General features: G+C 47.3%; 1 protein-coding gene across 1 annotated transcript in view; it reads left to right on the forward strand.

The window, feature by feature from the left end:
* The first annotated feature begins 2,949 nt into the window (after positions 1 to 2,949).
* Positions 2,950 to 23,927, forward strand: part of vit (vitrin) — a 69,904-nt gene continuing 48,926 nt past the window's right edge. Inside the window, exons 1-6 of the mRNA XM_078213375.1 lie at positions 2,950 to 3,036; positions 8,782 to 8,921; positions 11,422 to 11,481; positions 16,528 to 16,684; positions 19,327 to 19,460; positions 23,187 to 23,264. Of these exons, the coding sequence (XP_078069501.1) occupies positions 8,888 to 8,921; positions 11,422 to 11,481; positions 16,528 to 16,684; positions 19,327 to 19,460; positions 23,187 to 23,264 (463 nt within the window). The 5' untranslated portion in view covers positions 2,950 to 3,036; positions 8,782 to 8,887. The remainder of the gene's footprint in view (positions 3,037 to 8,781; positions 8,922 to 11,421; positions 11,482 to 16,527; positions 16,685 to 19,326; positions 19,461 to 23,186; positions 23,265 to 23,927) is intronic.

Below are 23,927 nucleotides of genomic sequence, written 5' to 3' on the forward strand. Positions count from 1 at the left end.
GTAGGGGTTATGGGGTTACTGTAGTGTAGGGGTTATGGGGTTACTGTAGTGTAGGGGTTATGGGGTTACTGTAGTGTAGGGGTTATGGGGTTACTGTAGGGGTTATGGGGTTACTGTAGTGTAGGGGTTATGGGGTTACTGTAGTGTAGGGGTTATGGGGTTACTGTAGTGTAGAGGTTATAGGGTTACTGTAGTGTTGGGGTCATGGGGTTATTGTAGTAGTTATGGGCTTTTTGTCAGGGTTATGGGGTTACTGTAGTATAGGGATTATGGGGTTTTTGTGATGTAGGGGTCATGGGATTACTGCAGAGGTTATGGGGTTTCCGTAGTTTAGGGGTCATTGAGTTACTGTAGTGGTTATGGATTTACTGAAAAGGTTATGGGGTTACTCTAGTGTAGGGGTTATGGGGTTACTGTAGTTTCGTGGTTATGGGGTTACTGTAGTGGTGATGGGGTGTCTGTAGTGTAGGGGTCATGGGGTTACTGTAGTGGTTGTGGGTTTACTGTAGGGGTTATGGGGTTACTGCAGTGTAGGGGTTATGGAGTTACTGCAGTGGTTATGAGGTTCATGTAGTGTCGGGGTCATGGGGTTACTGTAGTGTAGGGGTTATGGGGTTACTGTAGGGGTTATGGGGTTACTGTAGTGTAGGGGTTATGGGGTTACTGTAGGGGTATGGGGTTACTGTAGTGTAGGGGTTATGGGGTTACTATAGTGTAGGGATTATGGGCTTACTATAGTGGTTATGGGGCTACTGCAGTATAAGGGTTATGGGGTTACTGTAGTGTAGGGGTTATGGGGTTACTGTAGTGTAGGGGTTATGGGGTTACTATAGTGTAGGGATTATGGGCTTACTATAGTGGTTATGGGGCTACTGCAGTATAAGGGTTATGGGGTTACTGTAGTGTAGGGGTTATGGGGTTACTGTAGTGTAGGGGTTATGGGGTTACTATAGTGTAGGGATTATGGGCTTACTATAGTGGTTATGGGGCTACTGCAGTATAAGGGTTATGGGGTTACTGTAGTGTAGGGGTTATGGGGTTACTGTAGTGTAGGGGTTATGGGGTTACTGTAGTGTAGGGGTTATGGGGTTACTGTAGTGTAGGGGTTATGGGGTTACCGTAGTGTAGTGGTTATGGGTTTACTGTAGTGTAGGGGTTATGGGGTTACTGTAGGGGTTATGGGGTTACTGTAGGGGTTATGGGGTTACTGTAGTGTAGGGGTTATGGGGTTACTGTAGTGTAGGGGTTATGGGGTTACTGTAGTGTAGGGGTTATGGGGTTACTGTAGTGTAGGGGTTATGGGTTTACTGTAGTGTAGGGGTTATGGGGTTACTGTAGGGGTTATGGGGTTTCTGTAGTGTAGGGGTTATGGGGTTACTGTAGGGGTTATGGGGTTACTGTAGTGTAGGTGTTATGGGGTTACTGTAGGGGTTATGGGGTTACTGTAGGGGTTATGGGGTTACTGTAGGGGTTATGGGGTTACTGTAGGGTAGGGGTTATGGGGTTACTGTAGTGTAGGGGTTATGGGGTTACTGTAGTGTAGGGGTTATGGGGTTACTGTAGGGGTTATGGGGTTACTGTAGTGTAGGGGTTATGTGGTTACTGTAGGGGTTATGGGGTTACTGTAGTGTAGGGGTTATGGGGTTACTGTAGTGTAGGGGTTATGGGGTTACTGTAGGGGTTATGGGGTTACTGTAGTGTAGGGGTTATGGGGTTACTGTAGTGTAGGGGTTATGGGGTTACTGTAGTGTAGGGGTTATGGGGTTACTGTAGTGTAGGGGTTATGGGGTTACTGTAGTGTAGGGGTTATGGGGTTACTGTAGGGGTTATGGGGTTACTGTAGTGTAGGGGTTATGGGGTTACTGTAGTGTAGGGGTTATGGGGTTACTGTAGGGGTTATGGGGTTACTGTAGTGTAGGGGTTATGGGGTTACTGTAGGGGTTATGGGGTTACTGTAGTGTAGGGGTTATGGGGTTACTGTAGTGTAGGAGTTATGGGGTTACTGTAGGGGTTATGGGGTTACTGTAGTGTAGGGGTTATGGGGTTACTGTAGTTGAGGGATTATGGAGTTACTGTCGTGTCGTGTTCTCAAATGGACCCCTGGCTGTACATTCTGATATTAATTCTCACTTGTGAAAGTGTATTCTCTGAGTTGGGTCACTTGTTTGTTGGCTCTGGGATGTAACAGCGACAGGTCTGATAATAACGAAAGGATTGTTTCGCTGGTGTGAGTCTGCTGCCCACAATCTGAGCTTTGCTCTGATGTTGGACACTGCACCGCGAGGTGTTACGGTCTGGAATGGATTATCTGAAGGAGTTGTGGAAACAGATTCAATAATAACTTTCAAAAGGAATGGGACAAATGCTTGAAGACAAAATACCGAGTTATTGGCGAATAGCCTGGGAAGCAGGACTATTTCCACAGCTCTTTCTAAGGGCTAGCACACGCGCTGTGGGCCAAATGGCCTCCTGTGTTTTATCTTTCAATGTACTGTTTAGTCAGATGAGGGTATGTGATGTGGTGTCAGGGGATGGTGCTGGGGGGGTGGTGGGGTTACCATCTTTATTTGGAAAAAGGAACTAATTTCTCTGTATCTACCCCTTCAAATGATTAAATCCTCTGAAACACCTCAATTATATCATTCTTTAGTCTCCCTTGCTCAAGGGAGTCCAAGTCTTGTCTCTTTTACCTGATCTCATCCTTTAACCCTTCCAGTCCCGGTGTTGTGTATTGCTGGTGTTATTGTTGGAGTTTTTGCTGTTGTTACAGGTCCTGGTGTCAGCCCCCTCCTGTCCCAGGGTATTATTGGAGTTGGATATTGTCTTCCCGGAGCCTGTTCTTTGTGGAGAAGGAGCCGGGCTGTGCGGTGTCGGGAACAGGGGATTGCAGCCCGCCCTCTCTCCACCTTCTCAGTCACTCCCAGGCTCTCGGAGCTGCCAATCGTGCCGAGCTGAGCAGAGCTGAATGTGTCCAGCCCGGGCGGTCTGATCATGTGGACAGGACTCTCTGAGACACAGAACTGGCACCCTGTACCGGTGAGTCTGGCTTCATTCTCCTCCTTCTCTCTGCTTCTGACCACCCTGCAGCCTGGCTGTGTTTTATCCCGTTAGAGGGACCTGAGTTCAGATAGCACCCTCGCAACTTTATAATATTCAGCTTTCTCCTTGAACCTCTCCAGCCAGTCAGTAAGTTCAGGATGGACTTTTCAATGCGGAGATTCAGTGATACACCTGCTGCCTGAACTACTTGATATCCCTCTATGTGTGTGACTGTGTATCTATGTGTGTGTGTGCGTGTGTCTGTGTGTATCTATGTGTGTGTCTGTGTATCTATGTGTGCGTGTGTCTGTGTGTGTATCTATGTGTCTGCCTGTGTATCTATGTGTGTGTGTATCTATGTGTCTGCCTGTGTATCTATGTGTGTGTGTATCTATGTATCTATGTGTGTGTCTGTGTATCTTTGTGTGTGTCTGTGTGTCTATGTGTGTGTGTATCTATGTGTGTGTGCCTGTGTATCTGTGTGTGTGTATCTATGTGTGTGTGTCTATGTGTGTGTGTGTGTATCTATGTGTGTGTCTGTGTATCTATGTGTGTGTGTATCTATGTATCTATGTGTCTGCGTGTGTATCCAGGTGTGTGTGTCTGTGTATCTATGTGTGGATGTCTATGTATCTATATGTGTGTATCTATGTATCTATGTGTCAGCCTGTGTATCTATGTGTGTGTGTCTGTGTGTGTATCTATGTGTGTGTGTCTGTGTATCTATGTGTGTGTGTAGCTATGTGTGTGTGTCTGTGTATCTATGTGTGTGTGTAGCTATGTGTGTGTGTCTGTGTATCTATGTGTGTGTGTAGCTATGTGTGTGTGTCTGTGTATCTATGTGTGTGTGTAGCTATGTGTGGGTGTCTGTGTATCTATGTGTGTGTGTATCTATGTGTGTGTGTCTGTGTATCTATGTGTGTGTGTAGCTATGTGTGGGTGTCTGTGTATCTATGTGTGTGTGTATCTATGTGTGTGTGTCTGTGTATCTATGTGTGTGTGTAGCTATGTGTGTGTGTCTGTGTATCTATGTGTGTGTGTAGCTATGTGTGTGTGTGTGTGTATCTATGTGTGTGTGTATCTATGTGTGTGTGTGTGTATCTATGTATCTATGTGCCTGTGTGTGTATCGATGTGTGTCTGTCTGTGTGTGTATCTATGTGTGTGTGTGTGTTTGTATCTATGTGTGTGTGTCTGCGTATCTATGTGTGTGTATCTATGTATCTATGTGTCTGTGTGTGTATCTATGTGTGTGTGTCTGTGTATCTATATGTGTGTCTGTGTATCTATGTGTGTGTATGTGTGTGCCTGTGTATCTGTGTCTGCCTTTGTATCTATGTGTGTGTGTATCTATGTGTGTGTATCTATGTGTATGTGTGTGTGTTTGCTTGTATGTCACTATTTCTCTGTGTTTCTCGCTGTCTAAGTATTTCTTTGTGAATTTCTGTGGTTTCAGTATATTTCTGTGGAGCATCTATCTTCTACCTTTGTGTGTCTGCATTTCTGTCGGTGGCTGTCTGTGTAGGTGTTTGTATCTATCTGCCTCTCTATTTTTGTGTATTTATCTATTGCTGTACTTTCTATATTTCTATCTCTGTGTATTTTCCCTTTCTGCGTGTCTGTGAATGTGCGTATTTTGTCTTCATCTCTGTACTTCACTGAGTGTATTTCTGTCTCCGTATACTGTGTGTCTGTGTTGTGTCTCTATGATTACGTATATATGTGTGTGTTTGTATGTCTGTATTCTGCATGCTTCTGTGTGCGTATTCTGTATGTCTATTATGTGTCTATTATGTGTGTCAGTGCAGTCTGTGTGTTATGTGTGTCTGCGTTCTGGGTGTCTCTATATTCTGGGTGTCTGTGTATTCTGTGTGTTTGTATTATGTATCTCTATTATGTGTGTCTGTGTAGTCTGTATGTCATGTGTGTTTCTGTATTCCTGGGTGTTTCTGTATTCCTGGCTGTCTCTATAGTTTTGCGTGTCTCTATTTCTGGATGTCTCTGTATTTCTGGGTTATGTACATTCTGTATGTCTATTATGTGTCTATGATGTGTGTCAGTGCAGTCTGTGTGTTATGTGTGTCTGTGTCCTGGGTGTCTCTATATTTCTGGGTGCTCTGGATGGTGTGAAATCTTCATCTCGGATTTGTTTTCCATTGTGTCTTTCGGAGAATATGTGCAGCAGAATATGCGCGGAGAAATACATGCATCCATATAAACTCTGAGAGTTGAGCCTGCAAAACCAGTACAAACACGATGGAAATTGCCCAGAGCCATGCACTTTACTGAGAGTTTGGAAATGTTGAACTTGGATGTTGAGTTAGTTTGGGGAAGATGCGCCATCCGCTGGGAACAGCAGGTACTGCAGCCGAGAACTGGACCATCCTGGCTGCAGTCCGCAACACCAACCTTTAAACCCCTTTCTAAAGTTTAAAATGTATTTGTTAGTGTCACAAGGGGGCTTATATTAACACTGCAATGAAGTTACTGTGAAAATCCCCTAGTCGCCACACTCCGGCACCTGTTTGGGTACACTGAGGGAGAATTTAACATGGCCAATTCACCTAACCAGCACGTCTTTTGGAGTGTGGGAGAAAACTGGAGCACCCGGAGGAAACCCACGCAGACACGGGGAGAATGTGCAGACTCCACACAGACAGTGACCCAAGCCAGGAATCGAACCCAGGTCCCTGGCACTATGAGGCAGCAGTGCTAACCACTGTGCCACCGGGGATGCTGGTGGTTTTAATGCAGAGTTTTGAACTTGGTTATGAGATGATGAAGTGTTTTTTACCAACTGCAGTGACACAGATACAATCAGCTCACTGACATTTTGGATGGTTTGACTTGATGACGTTGGCATCGGTTTCCGTTGGATGTGAGAAATCTCACAACAAACTGAGTGGCAATTGGATCTGCAATTGTAACTACTTATATAAAGAGTCTCAAATTATGATTGACTGGGGCGACACGGTGACACAGTGGTTAGCACTGCTGCCTCACAGCGCCAGGGACCCAGGTTTGATTCCCGGCTTGGGTCACGGTCTGTGTGGCGTCTGCATGTTCTCCCAGTGTCTGTGTGGGTTTCCTCCGGGTGCTCCGGTTTCCTCCCACAATCCGAATGACGTGCCGGTTAGGTGCGTTGGCCATGCTAAGCTGCCCCTTAGTGTCCCAAGATGTGTAGGATGAGCAGGGTAAGTACATTGGGTTATGGGTATAGGACCTGGGTAAGATACTCTGTCAGAGGCTTGGTGCAGACTCGATGGGCCGAATGGCCTCCTTCTGCACTGTAGGGATTCTATGAGTGAGAAAATGACCAATGGGGAACAGCGCAGCTTTAAGCTAATTAAAAGCTAAATTCTCTAGTAATATTGCCATCTTCAAAATGGGCTGTCGGAATCTGTAAGTTTGGAATGGAAGGGAAGTAGATTGTGCCTGTGCTGTGGGAGGTACTGTCTCTCAGGTGTAGATAGATGATGAACCCAAGGCCCCAACATCCCTGTCAAGGAGATGTAAATGATCCCAGAGCAATGTTGCAAAGAAGAGCAAGAGAATTCTCCCCCGTGTCCTGAAAAGTGTCCCTCAACCAACATCACGCCCTGGGAACATGAAAGGCTCAATATAACTGTGTCCTTTCTTGTTTTTAAAAAAAATCTGACACAAAACTTTTACATTGGTGATTTTGTGCCACCTGAAGTGTGATATACACCTCAAACCATACATCACTCCTCGAGTGATTGTCACCAATTTAAAACGCCTCGATTTCCGAATTCTCATTCTTGTTTCCAAATTGCTCCATTGCTTTGTTCCTCTCCCTCACCATTTTAATCAGGCAATTGAGGTTGATCTGCTTGGATATGAACTTCCTCCAAATTAATGGTCCAATCAGGGAGCCCCATGCTCTGTACTGAAACAGGAGTGTCAGTTCCTCTGGCACTCCGGGTGTAGACTGCACACTGAGAGCATTCTGTACAGTGCTGGATCCTGTAAATAAAGGAATTTTGATGAAGGGACTTCCACATCCAAGGACTTATTACACTCTGTAACTGTGTAATCCTCTCCAGCAGCGTGAGAAATAGGAGCAGAAATAGACTATATGACCCCAGTGAGCACTGTTATAAATGTGGGGCATAGCCCCTTTAAGAGGGTGGTCAGGTGACCTGGGGCGAGGGGTGACCTGCCCGGGAATTCACCCTATGGTGCTGTAGTACAAGAAGAACAGCTCCTCACTAAACCCTATTGTTCCTGTGGTTTTCCTCCATGTGAGTTTATCAATCCCTACAGTGCAGAAGGAGGCCATTCGGCCCATTGAGTCTGCACCGACCACCATCCCACCCAGACCCTACCCCCAGAACCTCAGGCATTTACCCCAGCTAGTCCCCTTGACACTAAGGGACAATTCAGCACGGCCAATCCACCCAACCCACACATCTTTGGACTGTGGGAGGAAACCGGAGCACCCGGAGGAAACCCACAGGCACGGGGAGAATGTGCAAACTCCACACAGACAGTGACCCAAGCCAGGATTCGAACCCAGATCTCTGGTGCTGTGAGGCAGTGGTGTTAGCCGCTGTGCCGTCTGTGCCACTGTGTTCTTTGGGAGCTACCTCCCCCTGGTAGTCTCAAATTTAACGAGTACGATTGTGGTTAATCTTGGGCTTCAACTTCATTTTCCCTCCCATACCCCTTAATTCCCTGAGAGACAAAAAGATCTGTCTATCCCAGCCCTCTGGAGTAGAGAATTCCAAAGATTCACAACCTTTCGAATGAAGTGATTTCTCCTCACCTCAATCCAAAATGATCAGACCCTTATCCTGAGACTGTTCTGGATTCCCTAGCCAGGGGAACCAATCTCCCCATGTTTACACATCAAGCACACCACGACCACTTCCATCTAGAAGGACAAGGAGAGCAGATACATGGGGAACGCCTCCAAGTTCCCCTCCAAGCCACTCACCACCCTGATTCGGTAATACATTACCGTTCCTTCGCAGTCGCTGGGTCAAAATCCAGGAATTCCCTCCCGAACGGCATTGTGGGTCAACCCACAGCACGTGGACTGCAGCGATTCAAGAAGGCAGCTCACCACCACCTGCTCAAGGGCAACTAGTCTCTCAACTATTCTAGTTCGGGCCTTTGAATCACTCCACCATTGGCAGCCAGGCCTTCAGCTGCCTGGGCTTGAAGCTCTGGAATTCCATCCATAAACCTCTCCAACTCTGCCCTTCTCAAACCTGCTTTGAGACTTTTGAAATAAACTCATCTGCCCTCAAATCTCCTAAGGTGGCCCGGTGTTGCCGTTTGTTTATGCTTCTGTTGATATCTTGGAGCCTTCCCCTACATCATAGAATCATCGGATCATAGAATCCCGACAGTACAGAAGGAGGCCATTCGACCCATCGAGTCTGTGCCGACCACAATTCCACCCAGGCCCTATTCCCTTAACCCCACACATTTACCCTCGCTAGTCCCCCTGACACTAAGAGGCAATTTAGCAATTGTCCAACCAACCTAACCAGCACATCTTTGGACTGTGGGAGGAAACCGGAGCACCCGGAGGAAACCCACAGGCACGGGGAGAATGTGCAAACTCCACACAGACAGTGACCGAGGCTGGAATCGAACCCAGGTCCCTGGCGCTGTGAGGCAGCAGTGCTAACCACTGTGCCACCGTGCCACCCTGTTTAAATGCAGCTGGTTGTTGTTGTAAGTGTGTAACAGTTTCTATCATTCTCTGTTTCAGATGCCGATGCAGTGCGTGTTTGCGAATGATCAGCGGCGGCAGTGTTCGTGAACTGACTTTATCTCAAGTCTTCCAGTGTGCCTTGTGACCCCACCTCAGTCTCGCAATGTGGTCATCTGCTATAGGAGCCTTCACCTTGGGTAGGTAGCTGAAATGAAGCATCCAATCATCGGTCTCAGTCGATGCCTGTGGAGAGATGTGGCGCTGACCACAAGAGAGACCAGAAAGAACAAGATGTAATTTCTTGACGCTGTTTCTTGTGTACTTGTTCTGCGGAAGGAGGCAGTGTTGCAGTGGTATCGTCACTGGACGAGTAATCCAGAGGCCCAGGATAGTGTTCTGGTGAATCCACCACAACAGATTGTTGTGAAGTTGAGTTTGTGACGTGTGGTCCCTTTAAAAGCTGGTTTTGTGTCGGTGTCTGGATGTTTAAAATACAGGGGCACACAGGGTACACAGACTGCAACATTTGTAACAGGGACCAAGCATCAGGGTTGCCTTGGTAACAGGCTTTGCAGGCTTTTGAATTTTGACAGCCTATCAGTTTAAAGAAGGCACTCAGCTGTCAGGAACCTATCAAATTTGAATTTGCTGTCGTTGACAACATCAGACCAATCCTGGTGTAGGAAAGTTGATTAGATCATCAGAGGTGTAAAGAGGAACTCAACTGCCTGCCGGGAGTTCAGCTGAAGAGCTGCCACCTCTAAACACCTAGAGAGGAAAGAGCAGCTCCCTGCCAGCTTAGAATATCTCCCAAGAGAACTCTCCATCTATCTAACAAAAGGGTACCAAATCAGGAAGAGCTTACAGACAGCAGAATCGCCAGAAGAACTCCAAAGGTTTTTCCAAAGCCACAAAACCTGTTTGTATATGTTTTAAGAGTGCTAAATTTTGTTGTTATTATTTATTTGAGTAATGAATGATCCTTGTATTTGTTTGAACAGCATTCCAGTAGAACCTGACTTCAATTGATATGTTACTTGTTTAGTTAAAGTTCCCGGTTGGTTAAATAACTTATTAATTGTTCACTTGAAGTGAGTGTCGAGTATTTCTGTTAATGAAACTCTAAATGTTAATGATGAACAGTTCACACTTTCCCAAACACTTTTAACAGATTACGAAGCGAGGTATTCCTCTTTGGGGGATTCAGCGTGGCTTCTCAAAAGGGGATCGACCACTGCGTCGTAACAAGATGGTGAAATTTGAATTCAGTAAAGATCTGGAATTAAAGTCCCACCTCCACCTGCACACCCCCCCCCCCCCCCCCCCCCCCACCGCCATCCACCGTGTGTTTTGCGGAGCTGGATGTAGCTGAACGGGATTTCCTGTTATTCACACCCTCCGTCGCCAGGGAGCCCGCAACGGGGGTGAGGGGAGGGGGAGGGGTGTCGCCGTCAGTGGGACAAGAAGATCTCCCCGGCAGGAATGACTGCAAAATCCTGCCCCAAATATTAGTGATTTTCATAAGGATACATCTGGTTAACTAATGTCCTTTAGGGAAGGAAATCTGCCGTCCTCACCTGGTCTGGCCGACATGTGACTCCAGAGCCACAGCAATGTGGTTGACTTTCAAACGTCTTCAGTTCAAAGGCTATAAATTCTGGCCCAGCCAGTGTTACCCACATCCATAAACGACTAGAAAAAAAATGAGCCACCAACCACAGGTTATTTCTCCAAATCAGTTCACACTTTATGTTACATTACAGCGTTCCATTGCCTGGTGGTGTTTTACCAGACTGTGAAAGGTGCGATAGGAATTACAATTCTTAGAAGAACCTTCCTTTTTTTCGGTCTCAAGTCATGTTGAATCATTTTGATGATCAGTCCCCAACGCGTCCTGGTAGAACTCTTGAAATTTCGGATTTTGGGGGCATATTTTCTAACAAGGAAATGGGATAAGGGGACATGGGGAAGAGGTGGGGAGGCGGATTTGAGACCAGGGAGAGATCAGCCATGATCTGACTGAATGGCGGAGCAGGCTCGAAGAGCTGAATTTGCCCACTTCTGCTCCTAATTCCTATCTGTAGCTATGGACATAACTCGCAACTTGCACCGTTTCTGTGGGATTTGTGATGGCACTCCGGGAATCCTCGTGCCTTGGGGTGTTCATGGGCAGATCGCGGGGCTGTGATCTTTGATCCAGTAATACTCCCTGAGCAGAGAGAGAGAGAGACAGAGAGAGTGGCGACCAGTGTGGCTGCCTCTGTGCACAGCCCCGACAGGCACGGGAAACGCCCCGAGAGCGTGGGATCCTGCATGTGTATTTGCTGGAGCATGACCGACTAGCTGGGGCAGAGTGGACCCACCGCGGCACAGTGGGTTAGCGCTGCTGCCTCACAGCGCCAATGACCCGGGTTTGATTCCCGACTTGGGTCACTGTCTGTGCAGAGTCTGCACATTCTCCCCGTGTCTGCGTGGGTTTCCTCCGGGTGCTCCCATTTCCTCCCACAGTCTGAAAGACGTGCTGGTTAGGGTGCATTGACCGTGCTAAATTCTCCCTCAGTGTACCCGAACAGGCGCCGGAGTGTGGTGACTAGGGGGTTTTCACAGTAACTTCATTGCTGTGTTAATGTAAGCCTACTTGTGACACTAATAAATAAATGCTGTCTCACCTTTTCCCTGTTTCTCTTTCCTTCACAGTTCTGTTGCTGACGTTTACAGGAGGTGTGAGAGAGAAGACGCGGAAGAGCAAACGAACACGTGGGTGAATCTTTCTGTCCACCAGGCACCTTGTGACTCTGGGCCCGAATTCGCCGGCCGTTCGCGCCCTGTCCACGTCGCTGCCTGAGAGAACGGAGAATTAGACGCTCAGCCAAATCTCCCGTTCACTGCAGCGGGACCGGAAAATCCCAGCAGTGGGCAAGGTCGGAGTGAATCCATCCAAATCGTCTCACGTACACGAGGCAGACTGACACCGGATTCATTTCTGGAAAGCAGGAATGATTCCTACCAGGAAAGAACAAACAGGCTGGGCTCCAGAGCAATAGAAAAATACAGAAGTCACGTTAAACTTAAAGTTTATTTATTCGTCACAAGTAGGCTTACATTAACATTGCGGTGAAGTTACTGTGAAAATCCCCTAGTCGCCACACTCTGGCGCCTGTTCGGGTACACTGAGGGAGAATTTAGCACGGCCAATGCACCCTAACCAGCACGTCTTTCAGACTGTGGGAGGAAACCGGAGCACCCGGAGGAAACCCATGCAGACACGGGGAGAACGTGCAGACTCCGGACAGACAGTGACCCAAACCGGGAATTGAACCCGGGTCCCTGGCGCTGTGAGGCGGCAGTGCTAAACACTGTGCCACACATGGAGAGACTGATTAGCAAAGTCGATGGGATCTTGGGTTTCACAAATAGAGGCACTGAATAAAAAACAGGGAGGTCATGTTGGATCTTTACAAAGCTCTGGTTAGGCCTTGACTAGTATATCGTACCCAGTTTTAGTCACCACACTTTAGAATGAATGAGGGTCATTAAGAGGGTGCAGAAGGAGATTTACCAGGATGGTGCCAGGGATGAGGGATTCTAGTTATCAGACAAGGTTGGAAAATCTGGGATTGTTCCCCTTGGAGCAAAGGGGATTGAGGGGAGATTTGTTGGCAGCGTACAGGATTCTGACAGGTTTGCAGAGGGTAGGCAAGGAGAAGCTGTTCCCATTAGTAGTGCAAGGGCGAGGGGACACAGGTTGAAGGTTTTGAACAATGATGGAGGGGAAGTATGAGGAGGAATGTTTTATACAGTGGGTGATAATGACCTGCTGCCCACAGTGGGTGGTGGAAGCAGCAACAATAATGATTTTGAAAGGAAATTGAATGGGCACTTGAAGGAAATTAACTGGCAGAGCTATAGGATTGAGCAGAGGGGGCAGTGGGATTGACAGGTGGCTCTGCGAACATAAGAACGTAAGAACTAGGAGCAGGAGTAGGCCATCTGGCCCCTCGAGCCTGCTCCGCCATTCAATAAGATCATGGCTGATCTTTATGTGGACTCAGCTCCACTTGCCCACCTGCTCACCATAACCCTCAATTCCTTTACTGTTCAAATATTTATCTATCCTTGCCTTAAAAACATTCAATGAGGCAGCCTCAACTGCTTCACTGGGCAGGGAATTCCACAGATTCACAACCCTTTGTGTGAAGAAGTTCCTCCTCAACTCAGTCCTAAATCTGCTTCCCCTTATTTTGAGGCCATGCCCCCTAGTTCTAGTTTCACCCGCCATTGGAAATAACTTCCCTGCTTCTATCTTATCTATTCCCTTCATAATCTTATACGTTTCTATAAGATCTCCCCTCATTCTTCTGAATTCCAATGAGTATAGCCCCAGTCTACTCAGTCTCTCCTCATAAGCCAACCCTCTCAACTCCGGAATCAACCTAGTGAATCTCCTCTGCACCCCCTCCAATGCCAGTATATCCTTTCTCAAGTAAGGATACCAAAACTGTACACAGTACTCCAGGTGTGGCCTCACCAGCACCTTATACAGCTGCAACATAACCTTCTTGTTTTTAAACTCCATCCCTTTAGCAATGAAGGACAAAATTTCATTTGCCTTCTTAATTACCTGCTGCACCTGCAAACCGACTCCTTGAGATTCCTGCACAAGGACACCCAGGTCCCTCTGCACAGCAGCATGCTGCAATTCTTTACTATTTAAATAATAGTACATTTTGCTGTTATTCCTACCAAAATGGATGACCTCACATTTACCAACATTGTACTCCATCTGCCAGACCCTCGCCCACTCACTTAGACTATCTATATCCCTTTGCAGACTTTCAGCATCCTCTGCACACTTTGCTCTTCCACCCATCTTAGTGTCATCTGCGAATTTTGACACACTACACTTGGTCCCCAATTCCAAATCATCTATGTAAATCGTAAACAACTGCGGTCCCAACACTGATCCCTGAGGCACACCACTAGTCACTGATCGCCAACCAGAAAAACACCCATTTATCCCCACTCTTTGCTTTCTGTTAGTTAACCAATCCTCTATCCATGCTAATACGTTACCCATAACACAGTGCACCTTTATCTTATGTAGCAGTCTTTGGTGCGGCACCTTGTCAAATGCCTTCTGGAAATCCAGATACACCACATCCACAGGTTCCCCATTGTCCACTGCACAAGTAATGTTCTCAAAGAATTCCACCAAATTAATCAAACATGACCTGCCCTTCATGAATCCATGCTGCGTCTTACCAATGGGACAATTTATATCCAGAGCTGGCATGGCCACTTTCTGTGCCATGAATGAATCATATAGAATCATAGAATCCCTACAGTGCAGAAGAAGACCATTTGGCCCATCAAGCCTGCACAGACAACAATCCCACCCAGGTCTTTCCCAACCCCATGTATTTGCCCTGTTAATCCCCCTGACACTAAGGGGCAATTTAACATGGCCAATCAACCTAATCCGCATATCTTTGGACTGTGGGAGGAAACCAGAGCACCCGGAGGAAACCCACGCAGACACGGGGAGAATGTGCAGACTCCACACAGACAATCACCTGAGGCCGGAATTGAACCCGGGTCCCTGCCACCGTGTTGCCTCCCCAATTGACTCCATGACAACTTTTAATGAACAGCTTTTAAAAGTTGGAGAGAGAGCGCACCAAAGTGGAGGCCTCCTCCTCTCGCGCCCTTTGACCTGAACTGCTGACTGCTGCTCCTCTCGAACTGTACAGCCTCTTGTTGGCCCTCTTGCCCATTCTTAACAGGATGGTGAATCTACCTCCTGGCCACTAATTGTCCCACAATCCTTATTTCCTGCAGGGCTGTGAACCCCATTTGACCCCAACATGGGGTCCTGCCCCAAAATCCTACCTCATCTGTTGAACACACTTTCTGTGAATTTCTTAATATCAGTACCATTCCCACTCAGACCAGAACTGGAAACCGTGTCCAAGGTGGGACTGACCAGAACTGGGGCAGCACGGTGGCACAATTGGTTAGCGCTGCTGCCTCACAGCGCCAGGGACCTGGGTTCGATTCCGGCCTCAGGCCGCTATCTGTGTGGAATTCTCCCTGTGTCTGCGTGGGTTTCCTCCGGGTGCTCCGGTTTCCTCCCGCAGTCCAAAGATGTGCGGGTTAGATTGATTGGCCATGCTAAAATTGCCCTTAGTGTCCGAGGATGTGCAGGTTAGGTGGATTGGCTATGCTAAATTATCACTTAATGTCCAAGGATGTGTGGGTTAGGTGGGTCAGCCATGGTGAATGCCGGGGGTTAGTGGTGAGGGGGCGGGGGGGGGGGGGGGGGGGGGGGGGGGCGTTAGGACTGGGTGAGATGTTCTTTCATAGAGTCTGGGAGACTCGATGGGCTGACTGGCCTCCTTCTGCACTGTAGGTATTCTACAGTTCTATGGACACAGTGCTCAGGGTGGGACTGACCAGAACTGGACGCAGGCTCCAGGTGTGAATTGACCAGTGTTGTGTACAGGTTGGTTTTGAATTCCTCTGTCTGGCCCCTCACTGTTTTCACTCTGGGTTTGACGCTGGAGGTTTTAGGGGGCAGTGAGTAGCATCCCTACCTCTGGGCCGGGAGCCCCGGCTTCAAGTCCCACCTCAGGGCTTGATGGCCACAGTGAGTGGAATAACCCCCACGGTGTCCCTTCACCAAATCCAGATTGGTTTATGAGTGTTAGTAATGCTCAGACAGGTACTTCACATACAGAGTACACACCGAGTGCCAGTCACCCTTATATATACACCTCTGCAGGGCTCCCGGATATACCTGCTTCAATCAGGGAGCTCATATTCTAACAGGTCCACCTAGATAAAGCCATTATGGAAAGTGCGTTCATAAATTAGTCAAACAGGTTGGTTTATTGGACTGTAATTCCTTCTAATATGCCCTGAAGGCAGGTGGCAAATGTGAGAGTCAGCCATACAGTAGATGCCAATGGCGGCACGGTAGCACAGTGGTTAGTACTGCTGCTTCACAGCACCAGGGACCCGGGTTCGATTCCTGGCTTGGGTCACTGTCTGTGTGGAGTTTGCACATTCTCCCCGTGTCTGCGTGGGTTTCCTCCGGATGCTCTGGTTTCCTCCCACAGTCCAAAAATGCGCGGGTTAGGTGGATTGGTCATGTTAAATTGCCCCTTAGTGTCAGGGGGATTAGCTGGGGTAAATGTGTGGGGTTACCGGGATAGGTCTGGGTGGGATCGTTGTCGGTGCAGACTCGATGGGCCGAATGGCCTCCTTCTGCACTGTAAGGGTTCTATGATTCTAATTGCAAACCACTGCAGTAATTTACCAAGCATAATCATGGACCAATCCAGTGGAAGTCCAGGGTAGTCATCTTGTTAGGACAATGGTCCCTGAAGGAGGAGGAGGTTTAACTATAACAAAATAAGGCCCAATTTTCATTGTGTAAGTTGTTAGTCCAGAAAGAACTCTTCCAGTGTAGACAATATATTTTTATAAACTTACTCCAACTTATACATCAAAGAAAGGGTTTAATAAAGAAACTTCATGACTCCGACACTTGAGGCCTCACCCTGGGCCACTCCAAACTATCTCACAATTCCCAACAGGTTCTTATTTATACTGAGTCAGCTGGTCAGCTGATCATCACATCATTCTGTCATTGGTTCCATGGTTTACTGGGTCAGCTGACCCTTACAGCTTGTTACCATTGGTCACATTACAACAGATCCAATGTCATCACCGGTTACATTCTAACATAAGTTAATGGTGAGTTAATAAAAAGAAAATCTGTGTGTGTTTTTACATCTCCAGCTGTGCCTCAGATAGACTGTGATATCAGAGCGGGCAAGATAAAGGTGTCTGAATTTGTGGCTCGGTGCCCACCAGGGTGCCTGGGCACCAAGCAGGCCGTGTGGGGCACTGACATCTATGCATCCGTTTCTAGCGTGTGTGGAGCAGCTATTCACAGGTACATAATTCTTCTGTTTCGTAATGCCCGCTTTGTGTAACAGTTTACAGGTGTTCATTTCCTGTCTCGGCAACATTGACTATCTTGGCTTGGGCTCAACCTGCTGAGGATTGTAGAATACGCCAGAAGGAGGAGGCCATTCGGCCCATGTTTTCGTGTGCCTCTTCAGTTCACTAGATGGGAGGGTTGTCCTATGAGGAGAGATTGAGTAGAATGAGCCCGTACACTCTGCAGTTCAGAACAATGTGAGGTAACATCATTGAAACATAGAAGATTCTCAGTGACCTCAGCAGGGTAGCTTCTGAGAGTACTTCTCTTCTGGCTGGAGAGTTTTCTTTTATTCATGCGTGGGACATGGGCATCTCTGGCTGGCCAGCGTTTACTGCCCATTCCAAGTTCAGAGGGCAGTTGAGAGTCAACCACATTGCTGTGGCTCTGGAGTCACATGTAGGCCAGACCGGGTAAGGATGGTAGATTTCCTTCCCTAAAGGACATTAATGAACCAGATGGGTTTCTCCGACAATCGACAATGGTTTCCCAGTCATCAGTAGATTCTTAATTCCAGATTTTTTTTATTGAATTGAAATTCCACCAGCTGCCGTGGCGGGATTCGAACCCAGGGCCACAGAACATTAGCTGCGTTTCCGGATTGGTAGTCTTGCGATTAATCCCACTAGGCCATCGCCTCCCCACAGCCTAGAGCTGTGCGTCTTGATATAAGAATAAGGGATTTGCCATTTAGGATTGCAATGTGGAGACATTTCTTCACTCAAAGGGTTGCCAATCTTTGGACTTCTCCATCCCAGAGAGTTGTGCGTGCTCAGTTGTTGAGTCTATTCAAGACAAAAAGATTTTTGGGATATGGATATGGAGATAGTGTGGGAAAATGGAGGTGAGTTGGGCCTCGATGTTATCGGTCAGGCTTGAAGAGATGCGTGAAATACTCCTGTTTCTATCTCACGGTCTCACATGTTTTCTGTCTCTCTGAAAAAGCTCACTACCTAACCTATTCCTCGGTACTACTGACCATTCAGCCTACTACTACTGTGCTATCTCTCTCTCTAAAAGAGAGAATCCCATATCGCCCCTCACCCCCACCCGCCCCCTGTGCTCTGTGATTTGGAATATTCCCAAAGGTTCACCATGAAAAAAAACAAACATCACAAAGGAAGTCTTGATTCCATCGGCTCGATTGATCCCTGCTGCAGTGGTTGAGTTTAACCAATGGTTGGGTACTGATGTTAACCCTGACTTTATTGCGCGGGGACCATTGCAACCAAACATCACCAGGATCCGGCTGCCGCTGTCCTGATCTGGGGCGGGATTCTCCGGCTTCCCGGCCACGTGTTTCCCGCCGGTGGGAGGTGGCGCGTTGTTTGCTAGCGGCAGGATTCTCGCTGCTGTCAATGGGAATTCCCATTGACGTTACCCCACGCCGACGGGAAACCCACGGGCGGGGCTGCACTGCCGGCAGGACTGGAGAATTCCGATCATGGCTGGAAAATTCCGGCTATTATCTCCCAGTGGGTGAAACTCCAATCTGGAACTTTCTCCCTCAAAAGGCTGATGAGATTGGGGGTTAATTTAAAATATCAACACTGAGATTGGTAGATTTTTGGGTACGGTATTGAATAGTGGAACGGGATTGAGGGGTTGAATGATCTCCCATTCTCACGATAATGCACGTGGAAATTTGGTCTGGCTCGAACACCTCCCTACTTGTATAATTCCCTCCAACTCACCGAAATCTCGGTATTCCCCCAGTTCTGGCCCCTTACACTTCCCCAATTTCAATTGTTCCACCTTTGGGAACTGTTGGGTCCATTCATTCATCTGAATAAACAAGGGGAGCATTGATACGAGTTTTAAAATTGAACAGAACTTTAAAAATTAACATGGCAAAAACAGAGAAAAAGCAAACTTGGAGACTGCCTTCTAAGCAGGTCAGCCTCTGTACTGAACCTGAACGCACCGAACGGATCTCCAAACTGAAAAACACACACTAAAATCCAAACTATATTTCAACCCTTATCTCATTATTGGAAATGTTTTTCGCAGTCTGTCTCCGTCTTAGAAAAACAATCCTTGCAGCTGCCGTTATGCTGTTGTTTGCCTGTATTGTGTACCCTTCAGGAATGCAGTCAATTTTTAGCTAACCTTTAGCTTCCTGATTCTACATGTAGTCAAGTTAGCTATAATTGTCCAGCTTAGCAGTTAGTTGCATAGGCAGAAATATCTTAAAAGGAAGTTTTTGCATAAACTGAAGCAAACAGGGCTAAACATACACAGGGTCTCTCAGGAATCACGTCTTCAGATTCCTATAAACCTCTGGAATTTCCTCCACCTTATCTCTCCCTCCTTAGAGACGCTCCCTATAGCTTTAACTAAGTTTTTGGGCCCTGATCTTAATATCTCTTTGTGTGATTCAGTGTTAAATTTAGTTTGATAATGCCTTTGCAAAGTGCCTCAGGGTATTTCAGTGCGTTAAAGGCTCTACGAAGGGACAGAAATCGGGAGTGCGGGGGAGTGTAGAGATCCCAGAGGGTTGTAGGGCTGGAGGAGGTTACACAGCGAGGGATGGGATTGAGAATGAGGATGGGAATTTGAAGTGGCGACACTAACTTGCCCATTGTCTGCTGCAGTGGCGTCATTGATAACAGCGGGGGAAAGATTCACGTGCGGAAGGTGCCCAGCAGCTCCAGTTACAAAGGGACTTTCGCCTACGGTGTTCGGTCCCTGTCGCTCCCCAGGTGGAGAGAGTCTTTTGTCGTGTCAGGTAAATATTTCCAAGCCTCACATTTTTACAAAAAGTTTATTTATTAATCTCACAAGTAGGCTTACATTAACACTGCAACGAAGTTAATTTTAAAATCCCCTAGTCGCCACACTCCGGTGCCTGTTCGGGTACAGAATCATAGAATCCTACAGTGCAAAAGGAGGCCATTCAGCCCATTGCGTCTGCACTGACCACAATCCCACCCAGGCCCTTTCCCCATAACCCCACGCATTTCCCCTAGCTAGTCCCCCTGACACTAAGGGTCAATTTACCATAGCCAATCCACCTGACCCACATATCTTTGGACTGTGGGAGGAAACAGGAGAACCCGGAGGAAACCCACGCAGACACGGGGAGAATGTGCACAGGAGAATGTCCACACAGACAGTCACCCAAGCTGGGAATCGAACCCAGGTCCCTGGTGCTGTGAGGCAGCAGTGCTAACCACTGTGCCACCGTGCCACCATTAACTCGCAAGCTCAGATAGAAGGGCACTCTTGTTCCATTCTACCCTTGATCTTGTCAATTTGGCTGCATGGGAACTAAGATTAAGGGGAGAGAGCGTTGTGAGTTGTTCAGCTCAGAAACTCCTGTTGTAAAGCCTCACCCAGTGGGAGAGTCAATCAAAGGGACAGGTGCTGAGGTCAAACTGAGCTCCGAATTGTCCCATCATTACGATCGATGCGAGGGAAATGTCCGGATTAAATCCTGCTTCCCTGACTGGCAACACAAGTGGGTGAGGTTCCCCACCTAGAACCATAGAGCTATACAGCACGGAAACAGGCCCTTCAGCCCAACTCATCCATGCTGACCAGGTTTCCTAAACTGAACTAGTCCCATTTGCCTGTATTTGGTCCATTTCCCTCTAAACCGTTCCCATCCATGTACCTGTCCAAATGTCATAGATTCATAGAGTCATAGAAGTTTACAGCATGGAAAAGGTCCTTCGGCCCAACTTGTCCATGCTGCCCTTTTTATTAAAACTCCTAAGCTAATCCCAATTGCCCGCATTTGGCCCATATCCCTCCGTACCCATCTTACCCATGTAACTGTCTAAACACTTTTTAAAAGACAAAATTGTACCCGCCTCTACTACTGCCTCTGGCAGCTTGTTCCAGACACTCACCATCCTCTGTGTGAAAAAATTGCCCCTCTGAACCCTTTTGTATCTCTCCCCTCTCACCTTAAATCTATGCCCTCTAGTTTTAGACTCTCCTACCTTTGGGAAAAGATATTGACTATCCAGCTGATCTGTGCCCCTCATTATTTTATAGACCTCTATAAGATCACCCCTCAGCCTCCTACGCTCCAGAGAAAAAAGTCCCAGTCTATCCAGCCTCTCCTTATAACTCAAACTATCAAGTCCCGGTAGCATCCTAGTAAATCTCTTCTGCACTCTTTCTAGTTTAATAATATCCTTTCTATAATAGGGTGACCAGAACTGTACACAGTATTCCAAGTGTGATCTTACCAATGTCTTGTACAACTTCAACAAGACGTCCCAACTCCTGTATTCAATGTTCTGACCGATGAAACCAAGCATTCCGAATGCCTTCTTCACCACTCTGTCCACCTGTGACTCCACTTTCAAGGAGCTATGAACATGTACCCCTAGATCTCTTTGTTCTGTAACTCTCCCCAACGCCCTACCATTAACTGAGTAAGTCCTGCCCTGGTTCAATCTACCAAAATGCATCACCTCACATTTATCTAAATTAAACTCCATCTGCCATTCGTCAGCCCACTGGCCCAATTGATCAAGATCCCATTGCAATCCGAGATAACCTTCTTCACTGTCCACTATGCCACCAATCTTGGTGTCATCTGCAAACTTACTAACCATGCCTCCTATATTCTCATTCAAATCATTGATATAAATGACAAATAACAGTGGACCCAGCACTGATCCCTGAGGCACAGCACTGGTCACAGGCCTCCAGTTTGAAAAACAACCCTCTACAACCACACAGAAGCCAATTTTGTATCCATTTAGATACTTCACCCTGGATCCCGTGAGATTTAACTTTATGCAACAACCTACCATGCGGTACCTTGTCAAAGGCCTTGCTAAGTCCATGTAGACAACATCAACTGCACTGCCCTCATCTACCTTCTTGGCTACCCCTTCAAAAAACTCAATCAAATTTGTGAGACATGATTTTCCACTCACAAAGCCATGCTGACCGTCTCTAATCAGTTCTTGCGTCTCTAAATCCTGTCTCTCAAAATACCTTCCAACAATTTACCCACCACAATTGTGAGGCTCACTGGTCTGTAGTTCCCAGGCTTTTCCCTGCAGCCCTTTTTAAACAAAGGCACAACATTTGCCACTCTCCAATCTTCAGGCACCTCACCTGTGACTAACGATGATTCAAATATCTCGGCTAGGGGACCCACAATTTCCTCCCTGGCCTCCCACAATGTCCTGGGATACACTTCATCAGGTCCTGGGGATTTATCTACCTTGATGTGCTTTAAGACTTCCAGCACCTCCTTCTCTGTAATATGTACACTCCTCAAGACATCACTATTTATTTTCCCAAGTTCCCTAACATCCATGCTTTTCTCTACAGTAAATACTGATGAGAAATATTCATTTAGGATGTCACCCATCTCTTGTAGATCAGCACATAGATGACCTTGTTGATCTTTAAGAGGCCCTACTCTCTCCCTTGTTACTCTTTTGCCCTTTATGTATTTGTAGAAGCTCTTTGGATTCTCGGCCTTATCTGCCAAAACAATCTCGTGTCCCCTTTTTGCCCTCCTGATTTCCCTCTTAACTCTACTCCTACACTCCCTGTACTCTTCAAGGGATTCACTTGATCCCAGCTGCCTATGCATGTCATGTGCCTCCTTCTTCTTCTTGATGTCTTTGAAATGTAATTGTCCCTGCCTCTAGCATCTCCTCTGGCAGCTCATTCCATACATGCACCACCCTCTGTGTGAAAAAGTTGCCCCTCACGTCCCTTTGCCCCTCTTGCCTTTAACCTATGCCCTCTAGTTTTAGACTTAGCTATTCACCTTATCTATGCCCTTCATGATTTTATAGACCTCTGTAAGGTCACCCTTAAGTCTCCTACACTCCAGCCTTTCCAGCCTCTCCTTATAATTCAAACCTTCGAGCCCCTGGTAAGATCCTTGTAAATCTTTTTTGCACCCTTTTCAGTTTCATAACATCCTTCCTATAGCAGAGTGACCAGAATTGTACACAGCACTCCTCCAAATGTGGCCGTACCAATGTCTTGTACAGTTGTAACATAACGTCCCAATTCCTGTACTCAATGCTCTGACTAATGAAGGCAAGTTGGGGCAGCACGGTGGCACAGTGGTTAGCACTGCTGCCTCACAGCGCCAGGGACCTGGGTTCAATCCCCGGCTTGGGTCACTGTCTATGTGGAGTCTGTACGTTCTCCCCTGTTTGCGTGGGATTCCTCCGAGTGCTTCGGTCTCTTCCCACAGTCTAAAGATGTGCGGGTTAGATGGATTGGTCATGCTAAATTTCCCCTAAGTGTCAGGGGGACTAGCTAGGGTAAATATGTGGAGTTATGAGGATAGGGCCTGGGTGGGATTGTGGTCGGTGCAGTCTCGATGGGCCGAATGGCCTCCTTCTGCACTGTAGGGTTTCTATGATTCTATGATAACCTGAGCTGTTCTCAATGTACCAACTGCACTCTGTATTCCAATTCCGTCAATGCTCACAAACATTCCTTCTGCCGCTTCTTCTAGGGATCAAACAACAGAAAGGAGTGACATATCCATCAATCCTGGAATTTCTGCCCTCGAGGGCCTCGAGGATCAGGACTGGTAAATATTTTGCCGTGGAGCTGGTATTGTGGGTCAACAAACTCTGTTATAAGCATTGTGCTGCTTAACCACTCCCGCCCATACTTCATTCATATAATCTCACTCATAAACAATTCCCCCTCCCCGTCACATAAATAATTCCCCCTCCCCGTCACATAAATAATTCCCCCTCCCCGTCACATAAATAATTCCCCCTCCCCGTCACATAAATAATTCCCCCTGCCGAATGCACCATCCCGGAATGGTACTGAGGCAAAGAGATCAGCCATATTTCCTATTTCTCCAACGGATTAGACACATATATAAAGGGTGGGATTTTCCAGCTGTGCTCACGCCAAAACCGGAAAATCCCGCCCGATGTCAACGGACCTTTGCATGGTCCGCCCCCCACCCCCCCCCCCCCCCCCCCTCCCCCCACCCACTGCGATTCCTGTGGTGGGCGGGATGGGAAATCTCTGGCCTATATATTACCACTAAACTCTCAATGGATGCAGTTATTTGGGACAGAGCTCTGTGCTGAGTGAGGTAAATGTGGACTGGGGGAGTGTGGGATATGGGTGAGGAGGGCACTTCAGAGCCCCTGTGTGTAGAAAGGGAGGCAAAGGAAATTCAACATGTCTGCCAAGACTCTCTGGGGGGGCGGGGGGGGAGGGGGGTCCGCTG

Source organism: Mustelus asterias, chromosome 5 (genome assembly GCF_964213995.1).
Source record: "Mustelus asterias chromosome 5, sMusAst1.hap1.1, whole genome shotgun sequence".
NCBI lineage: Eukaryota > Metazoa > Chordata > Chondrichthyes > Carcharhiniformes > Triakidae > Mustelus > Mustelus asterias.